The 26,360-nt window shown below is 44.8% G+C and overlaps 2 protein-coding genes across 7 annotated transcripts; both read left to right on the top strand.

Moving 5' to 3' along the window:
* Nucleotides 1–714: 714 nt before the first annotated feature.
* On the top strand, nucleotides 715–10,756 carry LOC106576190 (splicing factor 45). Of its 6 annotated transcripts, none has more exons than XR_006760137.1 (14): nucleotides 1,882–2,096; nucleotides 2,764–3,139; nucleotides 3,287–3,403; nucleotides 3,502–3,668; nucleotides 3,901–4,019; nucleotides 4,195–4,248; nucleotides 4,393–4,531; nucleotides 4,712–4,863; nucleotides 6,433–6,510; nucleotides 6,971–7,047; nucleotides 7,151–7,249; nucleotides 7,609–7,681; nucleotides 10,298–10,487; nucleotides 10,534–10,756. XR_006760137.1 is itself a non-coding variant. In XM_014153174.2 (13 exons), the coding sequence occupies exons 2-13, from the start codon at nucleotides 3,011–3,013 to the stop codon at nucleotides 10,399–10,401; spliced, it is 1,308 nt and encodes a 435-aa protein (XP_014008649.1). In that variant the 5' UTR covers nucleotides 715–736; nucleotides 2,764–3,010; the 3' UTR covers nucleotides 10,402–10,756. The 6 variants fall into 6 exon arrangements, 3 of the variants coding, with proteins under 3 accessions (XP_014008649.1, XP_014008648.1, XP_014008650.1); XR_006760139.1 differs by having other exon boundaries at nucleotides 10,298–10,479; nucleotides 10,522–10,756; XR_006760138.1 differs by having other exon boundaries at nucleotides 10,298–10,479; nucleotides 10,526–10,756.
* A 1,618-nt stretch (nucleotides 10,757–12,374) lies between these two features.
* On the top strand, nucleotides 12,375–21,951 carry LOC106576192 (6-phosphofructo-2-kinase/fructose-2,6-bisphosphatase 3). Its single transcript, XM_014153182.2, has 12 exons — nucleotides 12,375–12,716; nucleotides 14,922–15,050; nucleotides 15,401–15,497; nucleotides 15,628–15,769; nucleotides 15,893–15,949; nucleotides 16,118–16,242; nucleotides 16,445–16,652; nucleotides 16,779–16,925; nucleotides 17,021–17,125; nucleotides 17,299–17,491; nucleotides 17,698–17,936; nucleotides 20,085–21,951. The coding sequence occupies exons 1-12, from the start codon at nucleotides 12,644–12,646 to the stop codon at nucleotides 20,136–20,138; spliced, it is 1,569 nt and encodes a 522-aa protein (XP_014008657.1). The 5' UTR covers nucleotides 12,375–12,643; the 3' UTR covers nucleotides 20,139–21,951.
* Nucleotides 21,952–26,360: the final 4,409 nt, after the last annotated feature.

Here is a 26,360-nt window from a genome sequence, read left to right on the forward strand (position 1 = left end):
TCTTAATGTTTGTCCATGGGCTACCAGAGACATTTTTCCCTTGCACACATCAACAACTGACACCCCACGAAGCATCGTTACCCATCGCGCCACAAAAGCCGCGGCCCTTGCAACGCAAGGGGAAACCCTACTTCAAGTCTCAGAGCGAGTGACGTCACTGATTGAAACGCTATTAGCGCGCACCACCGCTAACTAACTAGCCATTTCACATCGGTTACACTTGCACTCCTAAACAACGGCATTATTAGACTTTGGCAAAGGGTCAAATCTACTAAACTTAATCTACTCTGTTAGTAACAGATTATAGTTTTGGGAACAGAACACTATATTGAAATCAAATATTTAATCGGTGATAAAATGTGCATAATGTCGTAATCCATCTCGCTCCATCTTCTCCTACTGTCGGCCACTGGCCTTCTTGGCATCACCATATTTGGTAGTGAGCGGAAACGCTAACCGGATGCTTCACAATTATACATCCGGATAAATATCTGGTTCATTGTTCTATGTGACTATTTGATATCGTTTGAGGTCCGCACACGGTCAACGCTTGTATAAAAGTTGTCATCTAGTTCCATCTAGTGGTCGTTTGATTTTAGTTTGTTTTGGATTTTGGATTTTTGTTTTCCAGTTGTGGTCATCCGAACGCTAGGTGGAGGCAAGATAGTGTTTGATGAGACCACAGGGCCTCACTTACACTCTAGGTATCCGACTAACTAATGGCGTGGAGAAAGAGGTAAGTGAAGTGAAATTAGTTTGGTTAATTGGAATGGTAGGTTATTAATATTGTGTGGTAGCCAGGCTCACCAAGAGAAGATTCTCAAAATGGAAACATTTAATGGGAAGAAGATTAAAAGCCATGTCCCTGGTGCTTAGATTGAGGGGAGTCATCACAGGGGTCCCAATATCTATGTCCACAGATGATATTAAAGAAAATGTGAAGGGAGGCCGAGTGATTGAGGCCAAAAGGTTGATCAGCAGAAAAGAGGGTCAAAGAAGTGAACGCTTATCAGTGATGCTGAGGTTTGAGAAAGTCTTGCCAGGAAAAGTACAGATTCAATGTAAGAGGATCTGTCCCATGGGTCATGTAGCTGCTTAGTGTGAAGGAAAGAAAAATGAGCCAAGTGTGGAGGGAACGTGTTTTTGATTTATTTAACTATTTAACTTTTATTTAACCAGGCAAGTCAGTTAATAACAAATTCCTATTTACAATGACAGCCTAGTAACAGTGGGTTAACTGCCTTGTTCAGGGGCAGAATGACAGATGTTTACCTTGTCAGCTCAGGGATTCGATCTAGCAAACTTTCAGTTACTGGCCCAACACTAACCACTAGACTACCTGCCACCCTCGGTGAATGTGGAAGCAATGTGAAGGTTAAGTGCTGTAATTGTGGGGGAGAACACAGTGCAGCATTTGGTGGATGCCAGGTACAGAGAGAGGCTCAGAGATATAGGATCAGTTATGATATGCAGAGGCCTTAAAACAGATAGGTAGAACTACAGTGCGGACTGATGGAGCTTACGTGGATATACCTGTAGTAAGTGGACCTACTGTCAGGACGGGAGCTTCTGATGGTCCTGGCATGGTTTCGAGGCCTGTTCAGAAATCCTGTGCTCATTAATGTGCAAGGTGTGTTGAACAATAGTGTCCCGTCCTCCCAGGCTGCCGGGCCTGCATGATGTCGGATCAGATAGGGCCAAGTAGTGGAATAGTGGTGAGGTTTTAATGACTGTAGGGATAGTCGGTAGGGCAATTTTTCTTGCCTTTTCCCTATCCTTTACCATTTTGTGTCACAACGTGTAATTAATTCACACTCCAGAACAGTAGGCAGAAACACAGGGCTAGAACAGAGAAATAGATGAATAGTCGTATAGTACTACTACACTCCAGTATAGTAGGTGGCAGTGTATGCACCTTGCAGTTGGTTGCGATCCGCCAATATCATTTTAAAGAAGAAGTTGACCATTTTTGATGACGTTTATTGTATCAATTTGAAAGTCCGTGTAGCAAGCTGTGTGTGTTAATGTGTGCTAATGAAAAGGCACGTATTCGCGCATTACAACGATTTATTTGTCTACTAGTTATATTTTATAAGGTGAGTATTTGAGTCTTATTTGGAAAGGGGTTTGTATCTGTGGGAAATATTGTTAGTGTGCCTCCGCGACAAAAGACCGATACAGTTGTTGTCTAACGTTAGTTGGCTAAAAGTAACGCGTTAGCTAGCTGGTTACGTCCTCACAAATGCAATGTAATGAGTTTATTTTTATAAACCTACTGGACTGTCTTTCGTAATGGTCTGCTCAGTGTGATGTGTGGTCGCGGAGTTGCAATCCAAACGACAGTTCTAGCTTGCTAGCTATGTCAGGGGTGGGTATAATTTGTGGAACGTTCCAAAAGGAATCTGTCCCAAAAACTTCGTAAAATACAAGGTTGCCAACAAACAACGCATACAAAGTAGCATGATCAATTCACCTAGCTAACTAGCTGCCGAATAGGCATCAACTCACCACGCAGCTTATTCTTAATGTTTGTCCATGGGCTACCAGAGACATTTTTCAGAAATAAACGTAGTGAGTGAAAGCTTAATAAAATAACCCTCTCTCTACCCGGTATCTTATTCGGCCGCTATGGAACTTTGTATGCGTTGTTTGTTGGCAATGTTATTTACGAAGTTTTTGGAACAGGTTCCCGTTTGAACGTTCCACAAATTATACCAGTTATGTCAGTTACCTATTTTGTCTTGACGCTGCTTTTATTTACAGGTCTATTTACCCTGCCACTGCCAGGAGTATCTTTAAGGGACACACTCTTTTCACGCCACTTCCATACAAAGTTATTTTCGTAGCAGGTTAGGAGAGCCTATTCGCTAACCCTAACCCTTTTCCTAACCTTAAGCTCAGTGTCCGAACTTGCTACGTTAATTCTCCTAACATACTAAGTAAATTCTTCTAACTTATTGCGTAAGTTCTCCTAACCTGCTCCGAAAAAGTTACTTAAACTCTGAGAACAATGTCGCTTTACGACGACATGGGCGTCGGGAGTGCGACCAGTGACACCAAGACCGAGGGCTGGTCCAAGAATTTTAAGCTACTGCAATCACAGCTGAAAGTAAAGAAGGCAGCTCTGACTCAGGCTAAGGTGGGTTCCAATGGCACTGCAGGTTGATGAAAGCTGGATTCAGGCATGACTCAAAGCTATGTTTACCAAAGCATCCCTAGCCATATCTATGAACCTTTTCCCCTCATCCAGAGATATGGATGATATGTGTGTGTGTGTTCCCCTCAGAGTCAGCGGATGAAGCAGGGTACTGTCTTGGCACCAGTCATTGACTTAAAGAGAGGAGGTTCCGCTGATGACAGACAGATAATAGACACACCCCCACACATTGCAGCAGGACTCAAGGTGAGGGCTGTGTGTGTTTCTGTGCCACAAGTATTTGTCAGGGTGTCCTATGTGAAATGTGCGTTAATTATCTGTGACTTATGTGATGTGTGTGTCAGGACACAGCACCCAGCGGGTTCTCCTCGGGGGACGCTCTAATACCCCTGGCTGATGAGTATGACCCCATGTTCCCCAACGACTACGAGAAGGTGGTGAAGAGACACCGTGAGGAGAGGCAGAGGCAGAGAGAGCAGGAACGACTGAAGGAGATAGAGGACAGAGAGAAGTACGACCACCTCTTACCGAACAGCACCAAAGCTACACTTCTAGAACATTCAACAGGATTCTGTTATTGTTGACATAAGTTACAATGTTATATCCTTCAGGAAACTGTAAGGAAACTGAGGATGACGTATTGTTTATAGAAGTTTACACACTGTAGGAATATGGACCTGACGATGACCACATTTCAGTCTATGTTCTGTCCTTCATTCTGACCTTGTGTGCTTCCTGTCCAGGAAGAGGAAGGACCGACACGAGGGCAGCAGCGCTCCGAGTGGATTCTCCCGCTTCCCCACGGCAGAGGGAGAGTCTGATGAGGAGGAGGAGGACTATGAGAAGGAGAAGAGGAAAAGGAGTGAGTTAGACTACCTCTAGTTTCACTGAGCCTTCAAAGCAGATGAGCCATTATTTAGGCAGATGGACTTGTTCTTAATGTTAGGATGATGTTGTGATTACTTCAGGATAATGTGTCTGACTGTATGTGGTGGTTAGACTATATCCCTTGATTCTTACCCATGTCTCTCTTTTAGGTATGGGTGGAGCAGCCATCGCCCCACCCTCCTCACTCGTGGATAGTAGAGACAGTGAGTTATGGCTCACAGAGGGATTTGTGTCTGTCTGTTTGGGATGTGGGGGAGTTTGTCCAGTAGATAGAGGTGTTATTCAACATTAGGATGACATTCATCAGGATGAGGTGAGTGTGTTAACTGACTGTCTCGCTCCTCCAGGCTCGTCATACTCCTATGAGGATGACATGCGACCCTCCCGTGGTTCTAAAGCAGCCATCCCTCCCCCCATGTACGAGGACTCCGACCGCCCCCGCTCGCCACCTGGCGGTCCCACCAACTCATTCCTGGCCAACATGGGGTGAGTCTGATACCCCCCCACTGGGATAGAATGTCCTGTTAGTTGTACGTAGTCTCATGTGCCCAACTCAAAACACAACACACCTGAACACTGGCCCTCTAATGGCATCAACCTGTATAGTACAGCAGCTTAGTGTTCTGTCCAGTGGTGTTGTCTGATGTTGTGTCCCTGTCTCCCCAGAGGGACCGTGGCCCATAAGATCATGCAGAAGTATGGCTTCCGGGAGGGTCAGGGCCTGGGCAAACACGAGCAGGGTCTCAGCACGGCCCTGTCTGTAGAGAAGACCAGCAAGAGGGGTGGCAAGATCATCATAGGAGACGCCACTGAGAAGAGTAACGCTCTGCTTCATATCTCACTTTCTGCCGTCTCACTGCCCTGTCTCGCTCTCCTGTCTTTCTCTCAGCTCTCTCACTCATTCCTGTTTCTCTCAGCTCTCCTGTCTTTCTCTCAGCTCTCTCACTCATTCCTGTTTCTCTCAGCTCTCCTGTCTTTCTCTCAGCTCTCTCACTCATTCCTGTTTCTCTCAGCTCTCCTGTCTTTCTCTCAGCTCTCTCACTCATTCCTGTTTCTCTCAGCTCTCCTGTCTTTCTCTCAGCTCTCTCACTCATTCCTGTTTCTCTCAGCTCTCCTGTCTTTCTCTCAGCTCTCTCACTCATTCCTGTTTCTCTCAGCTCTCCTGTCTTTCTCTCAGCTCTCTCACTCATTCCTGTTTCTCTCAGCTCTCCTGTCTTTCTCTCAGCTCTCTCACTCATTCCTGTTTCTCTCAGCTCTCCTGTCTTTCTCTCACTCATTCCTGTCTCTCTCAGCTCTCCTGTCTTTCTCTCAGCTCTCACTCATTCCTGTCTCTCTCAGCTCTCCTGTCTTTCTCTCAGCTCTCTCACTCATTCCTGTCTCTCTCAGCTCTCCTGTCTTTCTCTCAGCTCTCACTCATTCCTGTCTCTCTCAGCTCTCCTGTCTTTCTCTCAGCTCTCTCACTCATTCCTGTCTCTCTCAGCTCTCCTGTCTTTCTCTCAGCTCTCTCACTCATTCCTGTTTCTCTCAGCTCTCCTGTCTTTCTCTCAGCTCTCTCACTCATTCCTGTCTCTCTCAGCTCTCCTGTCTTTCTCTCAGCTCTCTCACTCATTCCTGTCTCTCTCAGCTCTCCTGTCTTTCTCTCAGCTCTCTCACTCATTCCTGTCTCTCTCAGCTCTCCTGTCTTTCTCTCAGCTCTCTCACTCATTCCTGTCTCTCTCAGCTCTCCTGTCTTTCTCTCAGCTCTCACTCATTCCTGTCTCTCTCAGCTCTCCTGTCTTTCTCTCAGCTCTCTCACTCATTCCTGTCTCTCTCAGCTCTCCTGTCTTTCTCTCAGCTCTCTCACTCATTCCTGTCTCTCTCAGCTCTCCTGTCTTTCTCTCAGCTCTCACTCATTCCTGTCTCTCTCAGCTCTCCTGTCTTTCTCTCAGCTCTCTCACTCATTCCTGTCTCTCTCAGCTCTCCTGTCTTTCTCTCAGATTTCACCTATCTCTTTCTTATTATATATGCACACGGTCTACTCCCTCCCGCTCTCCTTTTTACACCCCCCCTTTTCTCTTAACACCAATACTCATGATCTCTCTCTACTAGATAAGATGGATACAAGCTTGTTTTCATTGTCTCCTCTAGTTACATTAGCCTGTCCAGATGTTTTTATTTTTTATCATGTACTACATAGGCCCAGAATAAATGGTCTTGGTTTCTAGTTCCAAGACTGTCTATTGTAACATTATTTGTAGCTGTGTTTGGTCATCCTCAGTCAAGATTCAGTTTTTAATTGGTATTTTTCATTCATTGATGATTTTAATCTTCAACATTTGTGATCTTAGTTGTGTGTGTATTAGTGTTCTTTTGTTTTTAGTTTTGTGTGTTTGTGTCCCTCTCTAAAGCACCAGGATCCAGTAGCCAGACGGCAGCAGCTACTGGCTCAGCAGCTGAGCCTTTAGGCTGGGGCTCGGCTTCAATAGGTTTGGCACTGTCACATCACTTCCTCCCTACCTTGACGCATCACGTCTGGTTTCGCCCCATGTGTCTTGTTGTCCCATGTCTGTGCTCTCTCCATCTATTCGCATCTCAAACCTTCTCATTTTGACAGGCAAATTCTCCATTTTTTTTGTTATACAGTTTGCTCATCTCAATGTGGGTCAAGTTTCATTATGGAACTAGTAACCACATTTATTTTGGGCCTACATTATGATGGTTGATAACCTCAAATTATGAAAAATATGTGTTAATTGAGTTTTTAGGTTAGTGCCTGTAACCCTCATCTGATTGATTAACTAGCTTTGTTAAAACATCAGTTGTGGTCCACATTATGGTCCACATCCTGATCCAATCTACAGTCAGACTCTCCTCCCGTTTACATTTACCAATATATTCAGTGGTTTTACCTATTGTTGACATGTTCTGCTCTCTTTCTCCCATCAGCGGACCCCTCCAAGAAGTCAGAGGCCAACCCCCTCACAGAGATCCTCAAATGCCCCACCAAAGTCGTGCTGCTACGGGTGTGTGTTATGTGTGTCTTTGTCTGTGCGTGAGTATTTATTGTAAATTCTTGTTTGTTTATGTGCATAGGTCCAATAAAGTAAGTGTGTGTGTGTGTTTTAGAACATGGTGGGCAGAGGAGAGGTAGATGAAGATTTGGAAGGGGAGACCAAAGAAGAGTGTGAGAAATATGGCAAGGTCATCAAGTGTGTCATCTTTGAGGTGAGAGGAATAAGTCTGTCTGTGTGTGTATGGTTAAGTGCTTAGTCATATTGTGTTGACTAATTAATCAGTAAGGCCCGAAGAGGTGTGGTATATGGCCAATATACCACGAATATGGGATGTTCTTATGCACGATGCAACGCTTAGAGCTTAGACACAGCCCTTAGCCGTGGTATATTGGCCATATACCACAAAGCCCTGAGGTGCCTTATTGCTGTTATAAACTGGTTACCAACGTAATTAGAACAGTAAAAATCTGTTTTCTCATACCTGTGGTATACCACGGCTGTCAGCCAATCAGCATTCAGGGCTCAAACCACTCTGTTTAGTATGTGTATTAAACTATATGTTCTCCTCAGATTGCCCAGGTGACAGATGATGAAGCAGTGAGGATATTTCTGGAGTTTGAGAGAGTCGAGTCAGCCATCAAAGGTCAGTACAACCTAATGTGTTCTATGTGTTTATATGGTTACTTTGTGTGTGTCCTTGAGGTTTCTGTAAGACGTGTGTGCTTGTTTGTCTGTATAACTGTTACGTGTGTCTGTGTCTGTTACGTGTGTGTGTGTGTCTCTAACTGTTATGTCTGTAATAAGGCTAATGCAGGGGCCAGTTTTAAATGGGTTGTCCCAGATCAGAAAGCAGGTGAAACTGTCCCCCCCAGGTGTTACATCACAGCTGTCCCAGCAACCCCCTGTCCCTCCACGCACGCCGTTACATCACATCCTCTAAGGGAACAGAAACACAGCCTGCATAATATATACACACTAGACTGGGCCGGACACACTCACCCAGTTCATTTCTATAGAGAATAGTGAATGCTACTAATACTGGACACACATTTACATTTAAGTCATTTAGCAGACGCTCTTATCCAGAGCGACTTACAAATTGGTGCATTCACCTTATAATATCCTGTGGAACAACCACTTTACAATAGTGCATCTAAATCTTTTAAGGGGGGGGGGGGTTGGAAGGATTACTTTATCCTATCCTAGGTATTCCTTAAAGAGGTGGGGTTTCAGGTGTCTCCGGAAGGTGGTGATTGACTCCGCTGTCCTGGCGTCGTGAGGGAGCTTGTTCCACCATTGGGGTGCCAGAGCAGCGAACAGTTTGGACTGGGCTGAGCGGGAACCGTGCTTCCTCAGAGGTAGGGAGGCGAGCAGGCCAGAGGTGGATGAACGGAGTGCCCTTGTTTGAGTGTAGGGCCTGATCAGAGCCTGAAGGTACGGAGGTGCCGTTCCCCTCACAGCTCCGTAGGCAAGCACCATGGTCTTGTAGCGGATGCGAGCTTCGACTGGAAGCCAGTGGAGAGAGCGGAGGAGCGGGGTGACGTGAGAGAACTTGGGAAGGTTGAACACCAGACGGGCTGCGGCGTTCTGGATGAGTTGTAGGGGTTTAATGGCACAGGCAGGGAGCCCCGCCAACAACGAGTTGCAGTAATCCAGACGGGAGATGACAAGTGCCTGGATTAGGACCTGCGCCGCTTCCTGTGTGAGGCAGGGTCGTACTCTGCGAATGTTGTAGAGCATGAACCTACAGGATCGGGTCACCGCCTTGATGTTAGTGGAGAACGACAGGGTGTTGTCCAGGGTCACGCCGAGGCTCTTAGCACTCTGGGAGGAGGACACAAGGGAGTTGTCAACCGTGATGGCGAGATCATGGAACGGGCAGTCCTTCCCCGGGAGGAAGAGCAGCTCCGTCTTGCCGAGGTTCAGCTTGAGGTGGTGATCCGTCATCCACACTGATATGTCTGCCAGACATGCAGAGATGCGATTCGCCACCTGGTTGTCAGAAGGGGGAAAGGAGAAGATTAATTGTGTGTCATCTGCATAGCAATGATATGAGAGACCATGTGAGGATATGACAGAGCCAAGTGACTTGGTGTATAGCGAGAATAGGAGTGGGCCTAGAACAGGGGGACACCAGTGGTGAGAGCACGTGGTGCGGAGACAGATTCTCGCCACGCCACCTGGTAGGAGCGACCTGTCAGGTAGGACGCAATCCAAGCGTGGGCCGCGCCGGAGATGCCCAGCTCGGAGAGGGTGGAGAGGAGGATCTGATGGTTCACGGTATCAAAGGCAGCAGATAGGTCTAGAAGGATGAGAGCAGAGGAGAGAGAGTTAGCTTTAGCAGTGCGGAGAGCCTCTGTGACACAGAGAAGAGGAGTCTCAGTTGAATGCCCAGTCTTGAAACCTGACTGATTAGGGTCAAGAAGGTCATTCTGAGAGGCAGGGTCACACACACATTGTTACAATTTTTTCCAGGTGTTTTGACTTTAGACCGTAAGGAATTCAAAGGGGGAGACAGGCAAGTGGTAGAGAAACCGTGGGAAAGGTGGGCGCTGGGCTTGAACCCCGGCATCCGGTGAGGAGACACATGTGACTTATGCCAGGGAATCTTACCAATACACCACAGCTCTGCACATGTATCCATCTTTGTCCACACAAGTGCCAGTTTTTACTGGGAATGTCCTGGCATTGGTGTTAGGATGAATAGATACTTGTCATCACTGCTCAAACACACACACACACACACACACACACACACACCCCATGAGGTCATGTGCCTAACGTTGATAAGGAACTCTCACACAGTGTCCATCTCACTACTGTAGACTGGATGTGTTTTTGAACTGCCTCCAGGACTGTTTGTTTATCTGTGACGTTCTTGGGAAGGAGAAGGGAACTTGGGTGATGTCACGGCTGGGTTTTCCATTGTTTGAATACCAAGAAATACCCAAGCCTCTGATAGCCACAACGTTTTGGTTTTTAGAGCTTTGATAAGAATGAATTACGGATGATGATGATGATGATGAAAACGCTGTAGACTATCAAACAGGAGCACCATCCCATAGACCGTGTTAGGATGACAGTGTTTGTTCACGGTCCAAACGAACAAAACGACCCAATTCCTCACTAGCCTTCACTCAATGATACATCAGCAGTGATATTGCAAACCTGTCTGGCCTAAGGCTGACAAAGTCAAGTCCGTAATGTTGATAAATAATGTTTGCACAGTAATAATGTTTGTTTCCTGTCTTCTCTCTAGCTGTGGTGGATCTGAACGGGAGGTTTTTTGGTGGTCGGGTGGTAAAAGCCTGTTTCTATAACCAGGATAAGTTCAGAGTGTTGGACCTGGGAGAGCAGATGTGAGACACATACGCAGTCCATCCCACCTGAACCGTTAAGACCCGCCTCATTCATACCCACAGGAGCAGAAGAAATGCTCTGACACACACACACACACACACACACACACACACACACACACACACACACACACACACACACACACACACACACACATTGGTAATCACCAGTAGCTCTTTCTGTTTCTAAGTAGCTAAACCATTTTACTCTCAACAGCAGCAAAATGTGTCTGTATTTACCTGTAGTTTGTTTTGCCAGCAGAAAAATCCTGTATGTGAGCTAATGAACTACTGTCTTGGTCTCTGTGTCCTGATATGAACAAGCAAAACCTGAAAATAAATGTTCCTTTTGTTTAAAATCTTTGGTTTTAATCTCTCACTCTTCTAGGGCAGAGCGTAGTCTAGGAAGCCCAGTTTCTTTCTAATCTGTCTGACGTAAAAGGCTCTCAGAGGACCAGACCGTCAGCTTTCCATCTTTACATAGCCTGGCATGGTGAGGGGGTACTGGGGCAGTTATGAAAGAAACACAGCCCCCCCCCCCTCCCCCAGTAGCCTCATTCAGATCTTATGTAAAACAGACAGGGTTCATAGGGGAGTTAGGACTGTCATAATGACTAATCTCTGTGGAGGATTAAAGCAGAACAAATTTAGTCCGATCGAGTAGTACACAGAAATGAGCTAATTCATAGAAGGGGAATTAAATTGACATGGACACTCTACTCAGATTTTATGACTAACCTCAAGAAATAAAGGTTAGATACATAGAAACCAGTGGAGGCTGCTCATGGTAATGGCTGGAACCGAATGGAATAGCATCAAACACATGGAAACCATGTATTTGATATCATTCTGCTCCAGCCATTACCACGAACCTGTTCTCCCCAATTAAGGTGCCACCAACCTCCTGTGATAGAAATACAAATATGTTTGGGTAAAGCAAAATTGAGATTGTGGTGGTGGGGGGGGTCTCTCCCCTGGCACCCAGACTGGGTCACAGTCTTGTCAGGGGGAGGTATTCCCTAGATTCCCTAGTGTGGGTGATTGGGGTCTGGGTCAGGCTCTGACCTGGCCTGATTCAGGAGAGAAACAGATGGGTGAAGAAGTAGATTAGGCTATGAAGAGTTGTGTGTGTGTGTGTGTGTGTGTGGAGAGGTTGATGGGCCCACATACAAATAGATGCACTCTTTTTGTATCTCCCCCACTCTGAAATATGCACCTTGCACTTGGAGCCAGAAGAATTTAGAAATAATCAGATCCAAATGGCACAATACCATTATTCTCTCTCTATTCACTGGACAAATCCTTTCACTGGTATCTTAAGTATGTTAATGATATAAACTCAAATGGTCCTTTGTGACTGCAGGCTATAGCCATGCTCAGGGCAAGTCTACGTGCCACTAAGGCAGGCACATAGCCTATCTCTGTTACCCAGAAGTAAAATTGTTGCGAAAGTTTGTCACTTCCTGTTTAATGCAAACTGTCCAAGAGAGATTAAAGAGCCTATTGAGTGTGCAGCCCATTATTTTGAAACCCAGCACTTCTCTACTTTGTATTTTCCTGCACCATATCCTGTGTTGCCCGAATGAAAAACATTTCACTAGAAAATTTAGGGTGATATAGTTGTTGCCAAATTGTTTTAATGATTTGCATAAAATAAATATTAATCTGCACCAGAAAGTGTCCGAATAGGACATTGGCATGACACTACATAATATTTGGAGACAAAGTGCAAATGCAGTAAAAAAAATATATATATATTCTGAAGTGAGTCATATTTGTACCTCTGTCTGTTGGTTTACTGAGGTGCAATTCTGCACGTGCACCGCCGGGATACTCCCATTTGCCATAATAGTGGATTTACGGTCATCAGCCACAAGGTAGCGCAGCGTCACCCTCCCTGAGAGCGCGCGCCCCGGTGGAGTCATCGATGTCACGTTGTTTCCTGCTCGGACCGTTTAAATAAAAGAACTGGGACACAGCCGGGTAGATTAATGCACCCGCACAGGCTGAACGGTATTAGAATAGAACACAGGAGCTCTTAACGACTGCTTAGCTCGCCAATATATTCTATTTCATACTTGTCTGGTAGAGAAAACGACAGCTGATCCAAAACATTTTGAATTGTATTCTACTGTTTTTATTTGATCTGTGCTGATCTGAAAGCGCGTAACGGTGGTATTTTGGGGGGACTGATATTAGTGGGAAACCTAGGTTTCTTTCGTGTTTTATTTCACTACCCTCTAGGAATGCTTACTCAGAACAGGATACAAAAGATCTGGATTCCTTCAAAGGATGACAAACCGGCAGTCCCCCGGCGATGTAAGTAGTAGCCTAACCCGCGGCTGGCATCAGCGTCCATCTGATTCATTCAGGTTTCATTTAGAAAAAGTCCATAGGATAAAGGTATTACTTAGCATTATCTTTGATAATTATGCTATTGATTTATTCACAATAATCAGACAAATAATAATCTAATTGAGCCTATAATAATATATACAATGTAACAGCTGGTTGAAATATTAGGCTACATTAGCAGTCCAGGTTAGGGAAACCCCAGACAGGTCACCAGAAATCAGAGAACGTTGTTACAAAATGTAGTCTATTGAACTTTAAGTTCGAGGGTGCACAAAATGTCTTGAAGAAAAAAAAATGTGATTGCATGTTTTGATGCATTACTCGCATAGCTTTATTTTCAATGGGCTGTTATGGGCCTAGGTAGCCTACTTTTTGAAACCATTCAACAGAATAATTTCAAAGCAGCTTAGTTTTCAAATGAACCAACCGACTAAAAAAGTACACTGTTTGTAATTACTATAATTATGCTAAAAGTTCCTAGATAGCATATGCCCTATTAGCCTAGCCTATCCAAACTGGCCATTGGCACGCAGCCAGGTCAGGATTCACAAGTAGCTATAGAGGGTAATGGTTGATAGTGCTCACCATAGCAACCACTCAATAGCCCTCATCCGGTCCATAATTTCCACTAGTTACCACAGCCACAAAGTAAAAAAAAAAATGTTTTTTGTAATAATAATACGTTTTGGTCTTAATTTAAGGTTAAGGTTAAGCATACGGTTAGCAGTGTGGTTAGCGTAAGGGTTATGTTCAAAATCACATTTTAAGAAGAGAAATTGTAGAAATAGGCGACCTGTATGACTTCATTGCTGTGGTCCTGGGGGCTCCCCGCTCTGCTCGTGACAGCCAGTAACCGTTGTGTGGGTGGGAGAGACGGGGGGGATTTCACATGCAGACGCATCAGGCTCCGATTGGACGAACTACCGTGCGTGTCCGCATGGTGCGAGCTGGATAATGGCTGAGAAATTGCAGAAATAGGCGGGGTTTAGGACTTTGTGGCTGTGGTAACTGGTGACGAGAGTTTGTAAAGAGCCGACTGATCAATATCAACTGCCTGAATAGCCACTGCTTAATTCACTGACGTCAGTGTGTTTGTCCTGCTGTGTGTCATACAGAGGTAAATGAGTTTATGCCGCGTTCATAACAACGGTGAACTTGCAACTCGGAAATCTCTGACTTCAGGAAAAAAAAGGAGCTCAGACTTGGAAAATTGTTTTGAACGGTCATCCAACTCGGAATACAAATCGGAAACTCGGGCATCTTTCTAGAATTCCAACTTTCCGACCTGAAAATCACTGACATTATGATTTGACCTAGTTTTCCCTCCAAGTTCATAGTTGTCTTGAAAGCACCAATAGCTGGTGATGTCCGTATCACATGGAGATTCAGGCAATGAAAACTAATACCCAGAAAGTCCTAGCCTGTAAACAAACATACACACTGTAATAGGCATTGTATTAAACCACAATAACAAAATATTTAGCTAATGTCTGAATGCCATCTAAAATCTAAGTGTATTCGCCATGTACACAGGATACAAAATGGTGCAATCAAATGCTTACTTGCAAGCTACCTGTCAACAGTGCAGTGAAAAATCTAAGAAACAAATAACACAGGCACCTCTTCCCCAGTCTAACGGTCTCACTTCCCTGCATTGTCTCCATAAACCCTTTCATGCCTTAAAGACTGACTTGCCATGACAATCACTGTGCTGCCAGGACCAGTAACACAGACAGAGCCTCAGTCTCCCCAAGTCTATAAGAGGATGTACAGCTCTCTGACACGGAGGGAGGGAGGGAGATAGATGAAGTGGGATGCTGTGAATAGGTGAGGGAAGGAGATAGAGGGAGGGGTGGATAGAGAGATGGAGAATGATAGAGGGAGGGAGTGATGGCCTAAAAGCTTTATAGCTGTTTTTGCGAGGAGGCACTGTGTCCTGGAAAGTGAATTAGAGCTGGTAGGAGTGTGTGAATGAGAGGCATTCGTCACTGAATGAAGATGCAGTAGTGTTTTCACTGTAGACAGGTATTGGCAAATGGTTTGTGTGGATAATATGCAGCGTCATTATTGTGTGTAAATTAAGAGTACACCATTAATCAGGTTGATTGTGTGTATGGCTATTGAACAATATTTTAATATTTCTGTCTCTCTCTGTCTCTCTGTCTCTAGTGACAGGGGCCCCCCACCTGGCCAACCCCCCCACAGTGATTGTGATGGTGGGTCTGCCAGCCAGGGGGAAGACCTATATGTCCAGGAAACTCACCCGATACCTCAATTGGATCGGCATGCCCACCAAAGGTACACAGCACACACACTCAGCACACACACTCAGCACATGACGAGACACATCAACAGGTGTAGCTAACAGATTAGTAACGTTTATTATTAGTCATAGTAATGTGCCGCTCACTGCCATAAAATGACCTCCATTTTAGAAATGTTTATTTGTTGTATTTACTCACTAAGAGGAAAGTTGGGGTAACAATGGTGGAGGTTGGATTATTGTTCTTGAATCGGAATTTCCTGCCATTTCATCTAGTTCCTTTTCCTCTGTTTTAGTTTGCAGATTTACCACAAACTGGGCTTGGGCTTACTTTCGCCCTCCAGAACATTCTATTTACCATTGTTAGTCTGTTCTTTGCCTCCAGTCTTCAACGTGGGAGAGTATCGCAGAGAAGCAGTCAAGAACTACAGCTCGTATGACTTCTTCAAGGCTGACAATGAGAATGCCGTGAAAATCAGACAGTGAGTCCACCCCTACTCCCCATCCTACTCTGTATTTTACCATGACAAATTCTGAGCATCATGTGATGTCATTGATTATCAGAGTGCACTTGAAACAAGGCTAACAGAGATTATTTATTTTCTTGCGTAGACAATGTGCCTTAGCAGCTCTGATGGACGTTAAGTCTTACCTGACAGAGGAGGGAGGCCAGGTTGCAGTCTTCGATGCCACCAACACTACTCGTGACAGACGAGACATGATCCTGGACTTCGGCAGTGAGTACGGCTTCAAGGTCAGTGGTGTTTCTATGGTTACGAGAGGCTTGATGCGATCTCAAACAGATACATGATCGAATGACTCATCATGTCTTTCAATGTAAAGATGATAAAATGACTCTAAATGTGTGCGTGTGCAGATCTTCTTCATCGAGTCGGTGTGTGATGATCCCAGCGTCATCGCCACAAATATCATGGTGAGTCAGAAATCTGAACAGAACATCTGAAGAAACATGTCATTGGTTGGCTCATGTTCCTGCAAGGTTCCTCTAATGTTGCAGCCTGATGTTAGCTACTGAACTATAATGTAATTCTTAGTGAGTGTTTTACGCTGTCACCTGACCTTTTACTTCCTCCCATGACAGGAAGTGAAGGTGTCCTGCCCAGACTACCAGGACTGCAACAAGACAGACGCCATGGAAGATTTCCATAAGAGGATAGAGTGTTACAGGGTTCACTACGAACCCCTGGACCCAGACCAGTACGACAGGTAGCCCCTAAACCTCATATAGCTTATTCACTGTTCATACCTGTTGACCCTAGCTACTGTTTACTGTGTGATCTGAGAGTGGCTTAAACCTGATTTAGAATCTGTTTGGCCTTTTAGATAATAATAAATAACATTATATGGAACTCTGAGATGTTTCGTGAATTCAGGCCCTAGACTAAACCTGTCCTGACCCTCTCCGTAGGAGCCTGTCCTTCATCAAGGTGATAGATGTAGGCAGAAGGTTCCTGGTGAACCGGATCCAGGACCACGTCCAGAGTAAGATCGTCTACTACCTGATGAACATCCACGTCCAGCCCAGAGCCATCTACCTGTGTCGCCATGGAGAGAGCATGCACAACCTGCAGGGGCGCCTGGGGGGAGACTCAGGGCTGTCGCCAAGGGGGAGAAAGGTACGAGAGTAGAAACACACTCATATACACGTGTACACACACACACACACACACACACACACACACACACACACACACACACACACACACTGGTCTCTTACTCTCTCCCCCTTTCTCTCTGTGTAGTTTTCTGGGGCGTTGTCGATGTTCGTTAACGAGCAGAATTTGACGGATCTGAAGGTGTGGACCAATCAGATGTGTTGCAGCATCCAGACTGCTGAGAGCCTGGGAGTGCCCTACGAACAGTGGAAGGCCCTCAATGAGATAGACGCTGTGAGTCACACACACTAGAATAGACTACTCACTGGACTGTGTGTGTGGTGCTTCATTTAAACAGCTCTAATGTGAGGTGTGTGCTGTGTGCACAGGGTGTGTGTGAGGATATGACGTACGATGAGGTGAAGGAGAAGTACCCTGAGGAGTTTGCCCTGAGAGACCAGGACAAGTACTACTACCGCTACCCCACAGGAGAGGTTAGCATAGTACAATATACTGCTAGAATCAACCTGCTACTGCCAACTACTGTACAGTTACACATGGACATAGTTCTAGTGTTTAAAATGCTTTGAATCGATGTCTGTGAAAATGTAAAGTTAACCCTTCTCTCTTCTTTCTCTCTGTCCCCTCCCTCCCTCTCTCCCTCCAGTCCTATCAGGACCTGGTCCAGCGGGTGGAGCCAGTGATCATGGAGCTGGAGAGACAGGGGAACGTTCTGGTTATCTGTCACCAGGCTGTGATGCGCTGTCTGCTGGCTTACTTCCTGGATAAGAGTGCAGAAGAGATGCCCTACCTGAAGTGTCCCCTCCACACGGTGCTGAAGCTCACCCCCGTTGCCTACGGTGAGAACCTTTCACATTACCGAGCCAAGACAATATGACCAGAAAATATCAGAGACAGGACAGTACGGATCAGATTGGCTCTATAGTGTGAATCGGGCATTAGGGTCAATTCTATGTTCTCTAGCTTGTCCGGGGCAGGATAAATAAGGTGAGGTCTAAATATCTGTTCTGACTGTGGTGTGTGTGTGTTTTTACTCTGTGTGCAGGCTGCAAGGTAGAGTCCATCTCGCTCAACGTGGAAGCGGTGAACACCCACAGAGAGAGACCAGAGGAGATGAAGAAGTATCCTGGGACTCTGATCAGGAGGAACAGTGTGACCCCCCTGACCAGCCCCGAGCCCAACATCAAGAAACCCCGCATCGACGGCCTGGACGAACCCCTCCAGGAGCTGCCCCCCTCGCCCATGTCCCTCTGTACTCCTTCCCACCTCACCTTGGCCGGACAGGTGAGTGTCTCTCTCTCTCTCTCTTACACATACACACATCTTTGACTCCTCAAACCTACTGAAGGACATCTCTTATCCCTTTCTCTTCTGCTCTAAGCAATTTTCTATTCTATGCTGTTGTCTCTTCACTTTCTTTTCTTTCTTTTCATCCTTTCTTCCTTCTCCTCTTCACCGTGCAGCACTGGCTGGGCAAAGTCTGCCTGTAAGTACCTGTCTCTCTATCTTCTTTCTTTCTTTCTTTCTTTCTTTCTTTCTTTCTTTCTTTCTTTCTTTCTTTCTTTCTTTCTTTCTTTCTTTCTTTCTTTCTTTCTTTCTTTCTTTCTTTCTTTCTTTCTTTCTTTCTTTCTTTCTTTCTTTCTTTCTTTCTTTCTTTCCAATCCTCTCCCCCATAGCATGAAATAAATAATCCTCGGTCAGTATTCCATTGAAAGTACTGTGTAAGATGCCAGTAGTTTTCCCAGGCTAGTTTCTCACGGACACGCTACAAACGTGGTTTTGAAAACCATCCCGTTACTCCCTGAGGAATACATGTGCCAAGTGCCTCCCTCCCTCCTCCCCCCTTCCCGCTCACGATGACCTTTGTAAGTCGCTCTGGATAAGAGCGTCTGCTAAATGACTTAAATGTAAATGACCTCACACCCTGTGTACCATTTCAGCCTCGCATTCCTTCCAGCTGATGTCAGAGTATTGTACTAGCATTGTTATCTGCATGTTACGACGCCAACCCCTACACACTGTTCTGTCGCTTACGTCTTTAGAACGTTTATATTTTCAATGTATTTTCTGTTCTGTTTAAAGACCTCCGCCCATCTGCACCATCCTTCACTGTCTGAAACTGGTCTCTCTTTTAGTGTTTCAAAGGTAAAGTGAAAAAGCAGCTAGATTTAGCTCCCAGCTTATTCTGTAGTAGTAGTAGTGTTGTGTCTCAGACTCTGCAGGTACATGTTGACAAGTGATAATTATTCCAGGGTGTGGAAATATCCAGTCAACTTAAGTCACAATCAGAAGGGGCACTTATACACTGAGTGTACAAAACATTAAGAACACCTTCCTAATGTTGAGGTGCACCCCCTTTTGCCTTCAGAACAGCCTCAATTCGTCGGCGCATGGACTTTACAAGGTGTCAAAAGCGTTCCACAGGGATGCTGGCCCATGTTGACTCCAATGCTTCCCACAGTTGTGTCAAGTTGACTGGATGTCCTTTGGGTGGAGGACCATTCTTGATATCCACAGGAAACTGTTGAGCATGAAAAACCCAGCAGCGTTGCAGTTCTTGACACAAACCGGTGCGCCTGGCACATACTACCATAAACCATTCAAAGGCACTTTCTTTTGTCTTGCCAATTCACCCTCTAAATGGCTTACGTACACAATCCATGTCTCAATTGTCTCAAGGCTTAAAAACCCTTCTTAATTTTTTTTTAACTAGGCAAGTCAATTAAGAACAAATTAATATTTACAATGACAGTATAGGACCAGTGGGTTACTGCCTTGTTCAAGTGCAGAACGACAGATTTTTACCTTGTCAGCTCAGGGATTCGATCCACCAAGCTTTCGATTACTGGTCCAACGCGCTAACCACTAGGCTACCTGCCGCCCCTAACCGGTCTCCTCCCCTAACCGGTCTCCTCCCCTTCATCTACACTGACTGTAGTGGATTTAACAAGTGACATCAATACGTGATGAAAGCTTTCACCTGGATTTACCTGGTCAGTCTATGTCATGGAAAGAGCAGGTGTTCTTAATGTTTTGTCCACTCAGTGTATAGTAACACCCATAGACAAGTAAAGACACACACTCTTACACACCTATTTTAGCTCTGTAGTTAGTTGTTGTGGTGTACTTAGACGTGGGATAGGGAGATTGGATAATCGTTTTTGAGCCCACACATGGCTTAAATTTACCATGGAATATGAATGAGTAGCTCATCGAGGCTTCAAACGACATGGATGAGCAAAACCACAACCTCTGTCATGTTATGTCATCTCATGTTAAGCCTGGAGTCACTTAGGCTATAGGACAGGATCTTTCCCTCTCTTTATGTTTTATGTGTTTTGTTTCACAGATGACTCTTAAGTTTGTTTGTTTGTTATATTGTAATGGTTTCCCCAAGTCTTCTTAACAATTTTATGCTTTTGATTCCCTCAGAACATGAAGAGAAAGTCCAACAATCGCCATGAGATCCTGCAGCTCTGCCAATGAGATCGCACCGCCTCGTCACCTGATCCAAGACCCCAGGAAGTGATGCCGGCAATGAAAATTCAACAATGTCACCAAAATGGATATTGTTGTGTTTTTCCCCATCTTCCTCTTTGTGGAGATCGCAGGGCACTTCTGTTCTCTGTTCTCACACAGACGTGTTAGTGAGTGTCTGGTCTGTGATATCTGCCAGTGCTTGTAGATCAAACGCTTTTCCTCTGGGAAAGAGATAGAGAGAACACTGTACATTAGAGGTCTCCTCGGGTCCACCCAAACCCAAAATACCTGACACTCGAGCGGGCCCGGGTCCAAAATTCTACGTTTTCCATCGGGTCTGGGCCGGGTCCGGTTTGATTGTAATCGGGTCTTGGGTCTATGTAACTACAGCTGATAGACCCGAGTGGACCCAAATGGACCCGGCCATGACTTTGCGTAGCCTATAGCATATTTATTTACCAGTAAAACATACTGTATGCTACTGTACAATATGTTCAGAGAATGTCTTGAGGAACACTGACTCACCTAAGCCGTGGTTGGTTCTCACAAGGTTTGTACAGAAGATAGGGACAAACTAGCATGTCTCAACCACTCTGCTTTCTCCTCTGGTTTCTCAGAAGTGAATCTGTAGTGATAGCTCACCCTGGATTTGTGGTTTAATTAGGGTAATAGCTCTGATTCTAAGGAGCTATTATATCTGGTTTGAGTGACTACTTGGCAGTCGGCAAGGCATCCTTCAGAGAGCTGGAACCAGGCCAAATATTTAAGTCTCCCTTTCTTGACACCCTCCTGAGATCTGAGTGATGAATGGTTAGCTCACTCTTTTAAAAACAGATGGAAACGTTTAGTTTACGATGTAAACATTTTCCTATAGGGATGCCTCTGAAATAATGACTCCCCAAATTGTGTTAATCACTCTGACTTGTTGACGTTGAGCACTTATTCACTTTTTTGTTATGATTTACGATTTGAGTATCATACTGTTATTTAAAGGATGTTAAATTGAACGATCGGTGTACTCATGTGCTATGAAATGAATGATCATTTTGCACAGAAAAGTTGACATTCCTGTTGAGTTGTGTGTATGACTGTGTCCATAGACACAATTTTCTCTTTCTGTCTTTCCCTCCGAAAGGAGATTTGGACCTAGAGTGCCTAGTGCTTGTCCTGCAAGCCCAATGCTGCTTCTGTACCCATATAGCTGGCCATAGAAATTCAGACATATGGTACCTTCAGAGTACATGCAGTATAACGTGATTCACTTTTCTTTGTAAGTCAGCTGTTAACATGTGTGAGCGCTTATATCTTTGTTATGAAAATACGTTCTGTAAATAGACATGTAAATATATCAGACTTGAAGGAATGCACAGCGTTTCGAATGTTCAAGTCTAGAACTGAGTGGAAAGGTATTTTGTAGATGCTCGTTTGTACTGCTCACTGTTTGGCTGATTCATACTTAATTGTAAGGTGTGTACTGCTCTGCCTTACAAAGGTAAAACACAGTAACTATGCCAACAGTGAAACTGAGAAAAATGGCTTTACATTTTTTTTTGCTAGCCAGCCAAATATGTTCTGCATATCATATTGGCAGTACTACTTTTGTTCATTTGTTTGCTTCTGATACTTGAATTTAGTTTTTTTGTAATACATTTTTTTCTCATTATTTATTTCTATGTAGATTTAGATGATCGTTTGGAGCGGATGGCACCTGGTCTTGCCTGAGTAATGTGTATGATTTGTGTATGACAAGCAAAGCTTCTGAGAGGACAACATGTGTATATTCTGCATTTGCTGGGCCAATAAATCTCTGGGAAAATAAGCCATCTTGTGGATGTCATATCTTCATTATTTATGTGTGTTGGGCACACTATCTGAAAGGCAAACACCCTAACAATGTGTTTCCCTTTGAAGAAGTATGCTAGAACCTTTAAAGCAACTAAATTGTCACCAAAACACTTGCAGTTCTAAAAGGTACTATAGGACAATATGGAAGTGTATTGAGAGTGCTGAGGCCTGTAGAAACACTACTTGATAGGCAAACACCATATCAATGTGTTTCAATTTGGAGAGGGAGACCAGAAACAAACCAAAAAAAACTGGAAGCTGGAGTTTGTTGTACCATGCCACATTTTAACACATCTGTTTAAATAGTGTTTCCGCAGAGCCAGAGCCAGCTCAACACTAGCTGTCAACACCTAAACTGACCTACAGGTAACTGCCAAAATAAAGGAAACACCAACATAAAGTGTCTTAATAAGGCGTTGGGCCACCATGAGCCAGAACAGCTTTAATGCACCTTGGCATAGATTCTACAAGTTTCTGGAAACTTTATTAGAGGGATGCGACACCATTCTTCCATGAGAAATTCCATCATTTGGTCTTTTGTTGATGTTGGTGGAAAACAGTCTCAAGGCGCCGCTCTAGAATCTCCCGCCTTGAGCGTTCAATTGGGTTGAGATCTGTTGACTGGAATCTCTTATTCTAGCCACGGTAGCCAAAATAATGGGCAACTGGGCATTTTTATACATCACCCTAAGCACAATGGGATGTTAATTGCTTAACTAACTCAGGAACCACACCTGTGTCGAAGCACCTGCTTTCAATATACTTTGTATTCCTCATTTACTCAAGTGTTGGAAGTTACCTGCTGTAGCTCTATGTGTCTGGTGCTGAGAATGAATGAAAACATTCTCTGTTAAAAAGACACTCCCAAACAGTCCATGGAGTAAAACATGTTGGAGTAGCTGTTTTACAGGTCAGTGGAACACACACTCAAGAACAGTGATGTGTGTTTCGCATTGTTTCTTAATCCTAGTCCTGGGGACCTAAAAGGGGGTCACATTTTTGTTTTTGCCCTAGCACTACACAGCTGATTCAAATGAACAACTCATCATCAAGCTTTGATGATTCGAATCAGGTGTTTGGTGCTGAGGCAAAAACAGAAATGCGCCACTTTGGGTCCCCAGGGCCAGGATTACGAAACACTGGTGTAATGTAATTGGACACAATACAATTAATTAAATCTGTGTTGAACTGAGGTAGGTCCAGCTCTCGCCGAACTCCTCTTGTTATTTACGGCTATTCCTGTCTCCTGTCTCCTCTCTCCCATACTCTTCGCATTTGGCTGTCAGATTTCATTCAGGCGGACATCAAAGGAGAAAGGCTCTGAAACAGCGCCACGGAATGAAGGTGCTTGTGTGTAATAACAGGGGCATTATTTATCCGTTACTAATCCTCCTAGAATAGCAGGGTCCAAGCCTTCTCTGTCCTCTGTCCCTCTGCCCGTTTCTCTATTGTCTAGACACACAGAGCTGCATGGCAGTACAGAATGTCTGTCTGTGTCCTACATTCAGGGAATCCCTGTGCTGTACTGTGCTGGACAGGATTAGCCTAGCATTCTGTCCTCTGGCCCACAGCACTACAGCAGTCTATAAACCACTGGCTCTCAACCCATACCCAGCTCTACCATGTATCACCCTATTGGAAAGAAGGAGAACGTGATAGCAGTCTCCCTCTTCATATCTGGGACGAGCAACGTTCTCTATCTATTCTACTGCTGCATACCAAATGACATCCTATTCCCTATAGCCTGTTACTTTTTACCAAGGCCCATAGGGCTCAAAATAAGTGTACTATGTAGGGAATAGAGTGCCATTTGGGACGCAACCTATTTCTATGTGGTGGTCCAGTACCCTTTGACCTGGTGAGATACAGTAGTGTCCATAAAACAGCTGCACCATCAGACCCATGCCATGTGCTGTTGATACAGATGGGGTTTGTGCAGGGCGCGTGGGGTAACTGTGGTGTACATGCTGCGGTGATTCAACTACAGCCAAACGTACACTTTTGCTACTTGCCAACCCTGGCAGGCGCTACTGTCTGATTCACAGCCTGGTGTGGGTTGGCCTGTGCTGGGTTGACTGGGGTTTTGGTCTGCAGCGGCCCTACAGCGGCCAGAGTGTATGTGACTACTCTCATGTACACTTCTGTCTCTTAGTCTCGTCCCAGTCACATGACCTCATGCAGACACACAAGCAAATGTCAGGAAAGGGAATTTGCATTGAATTTGCATTGGTTTTTGCCTACCCAGCTCAGGCTAAACTAATGTTTGATAGACTCAGAAAGTTTCTATACGTGACAGATACCTGCATAGGCTATCTACTCTCGCTTGTGTAAGGTTATACATAAAGAATGAGTCCTGGTTTTGGCTGTAGGCTATTGGGCCAAGTTTCTGTCTGTGTTTGCATGTTCTGTATGTGGTGGTGCAGACCGGCTTTCTCCCTGTGTATGCGAGTGTGTTTGTTCATGCATGAGTGCGTGCACACGTGTACGTGCATGTGTGTATGTGATCATCTCTGTGGGAGATAAGAGAAGCTGCAGTCAGAAACATGAATGGAACATGGGTCTGGTTTACAATGCATTCGGAAAGTATTCAGACCCCTGGACCTTTTCCACATTTTGCTACGTTACAGCCTTATTCAAAATTGATTCAATCGTTATTTCCCTCATCAATCTACACACCATACCACATAATGACAAAGCAAAAATAATTTTTTTTGCAAATGTGTAAAAAAACACCCCTGAAATATCACATTTACATAAGTATTCAGACCCTTTACTCAGTACTTTGTTGAAGCACCTTGGAGTTGGAGTCAACTTATGTATGACTCTACAAGCTTGGCACACCTATATTTGGGGAGTTTCTCCCATTCTTCTCTGCAGATCCTTTCAAGTTCTGTCAGGTTGGATGGAGAGCGTCACAGCACAGCTAATTTCAGGTTTCTTCAGAGATGTTCGATTGTGATCCAGTCTGGGCTCTGGCTGGGCCACTCAAGGACATTCAGAGACTTGTCCCGAAGCCTCTCCTTCATTGTCTTCACTGTGTGATTAGGCTCGTTGTCCCGTTGGAAGGTGAACCGTTGCCCCAGTCTGAGGTCCTGAGCACTCTGGAGCAGGTTTTCATCAAGGATCTCTCTGTACTTTGCTCTGTTCATCTTTCCCTCTATCCTGACTAGTCTCCCAGTCCCTGCCGCTGAAAACTTCCCCACAGCATGATGCTGCCACCACCATGCTTCACCGTAGGGATGGTGACAGGTTTCCTCCAGACGTGACGCTTGGCATTCAGACCAAAGAGTTCAATCTTGGTTTCATAAGACCAGAGAATCTTGTTTCTCATGGTCTGAGAGTCCTTTAGGTGTCTTTTGGTAAACTCCAAGGGCGCTGTCATGTTCCTTTTACTGAGGAGTGGCTTCCGTAGAGTGCTGCAGAGATGGTTGTCCTTCTGGAAGGTTCTCCCATCTCCCCAGAGAAACTGAAGCTCTGTCAGAGTGAGCATCAGGTTCTTGGTCACCTCCCTGACCAAGGCCCTTCTCCCCCGATTGCTCAGCTCTAGGAAGAGTCTTGGTGGTTTCAAACTTCTTCCATTTAAGAATGATGGAGGCCATTGTGTTCTTGGGGACCTTCAATGCTGCAGAACTTTTTTGGTACCTTCCCCAGCTGTCCCTCGACACAATCCTGTCTCGGAGCTCTACAGACAATTCCTTTGACCTTCTGGCTTGGTTTTTGCTTTGACATGCACTGTCAACTGTGGACCCTTTATAGACAGGTGTGTGCCTTTCCAAATCATGTCCAATCAATAGAATATTACCACAGGTGGACTCCAATGAAGTTGTAGAATCAATGGAAACAGGATGCACCTGAGCTCAATTTCAAGTCTCATAGCAAAGGGTCTGAATACTAATGTAATGTCGCTAAGTAATGTCATTTAATTTCCTCTCATGTGTCATTGTCATGTCCCCATTCAGGGGAAGGTAGTTTTAAAGTGTTGTCTCGCTTTCTTCTCTCTCTCTCTCTCTCTCTCTCTCTCTCTCTCTCTCTCTCTCATATTTACTAAAATATGTTTTCGCCTTGTCATTATGGGGTTATGGGGTGCACTGTAACTGTCTCTGCTAAGCCAGCACTCCACAAATAGATTCCTAATGATGCACTGACTAACTGATACCAATCACTGCTTTATCCATTCATGTTCTGTATGGGGAAACTAGTGTTGCAGTGCTAAGTCATTTCATTTCTGCTCATATGTCATATCCCCGTTCATGGGAAGTTCGTTTAAAAATGTTCTTTCACTTGCTATCTCTCTCTCTCGTCATGACTCAGCTCTCTGTCCTCACCAAGGTGATTAGCTCTTCCTCATAAACAGATCATGTGATCATGTTTTCTTATGTCTGA

This window comes from Salmo salar, chromosome ssa17 (genome assembly GCF_905237065.1).
Source record: "Salmo salar chromosome ssa17, Ssal_v3.1, whole genome shotgun sequence".
NCBI classification, from domain to species: domain Eukaryota; kingdom Metazoa; phylum Chordata; class Actinopteri; order Salmoniformes; family Salmonidae; genus Salmo; species Salmo salar.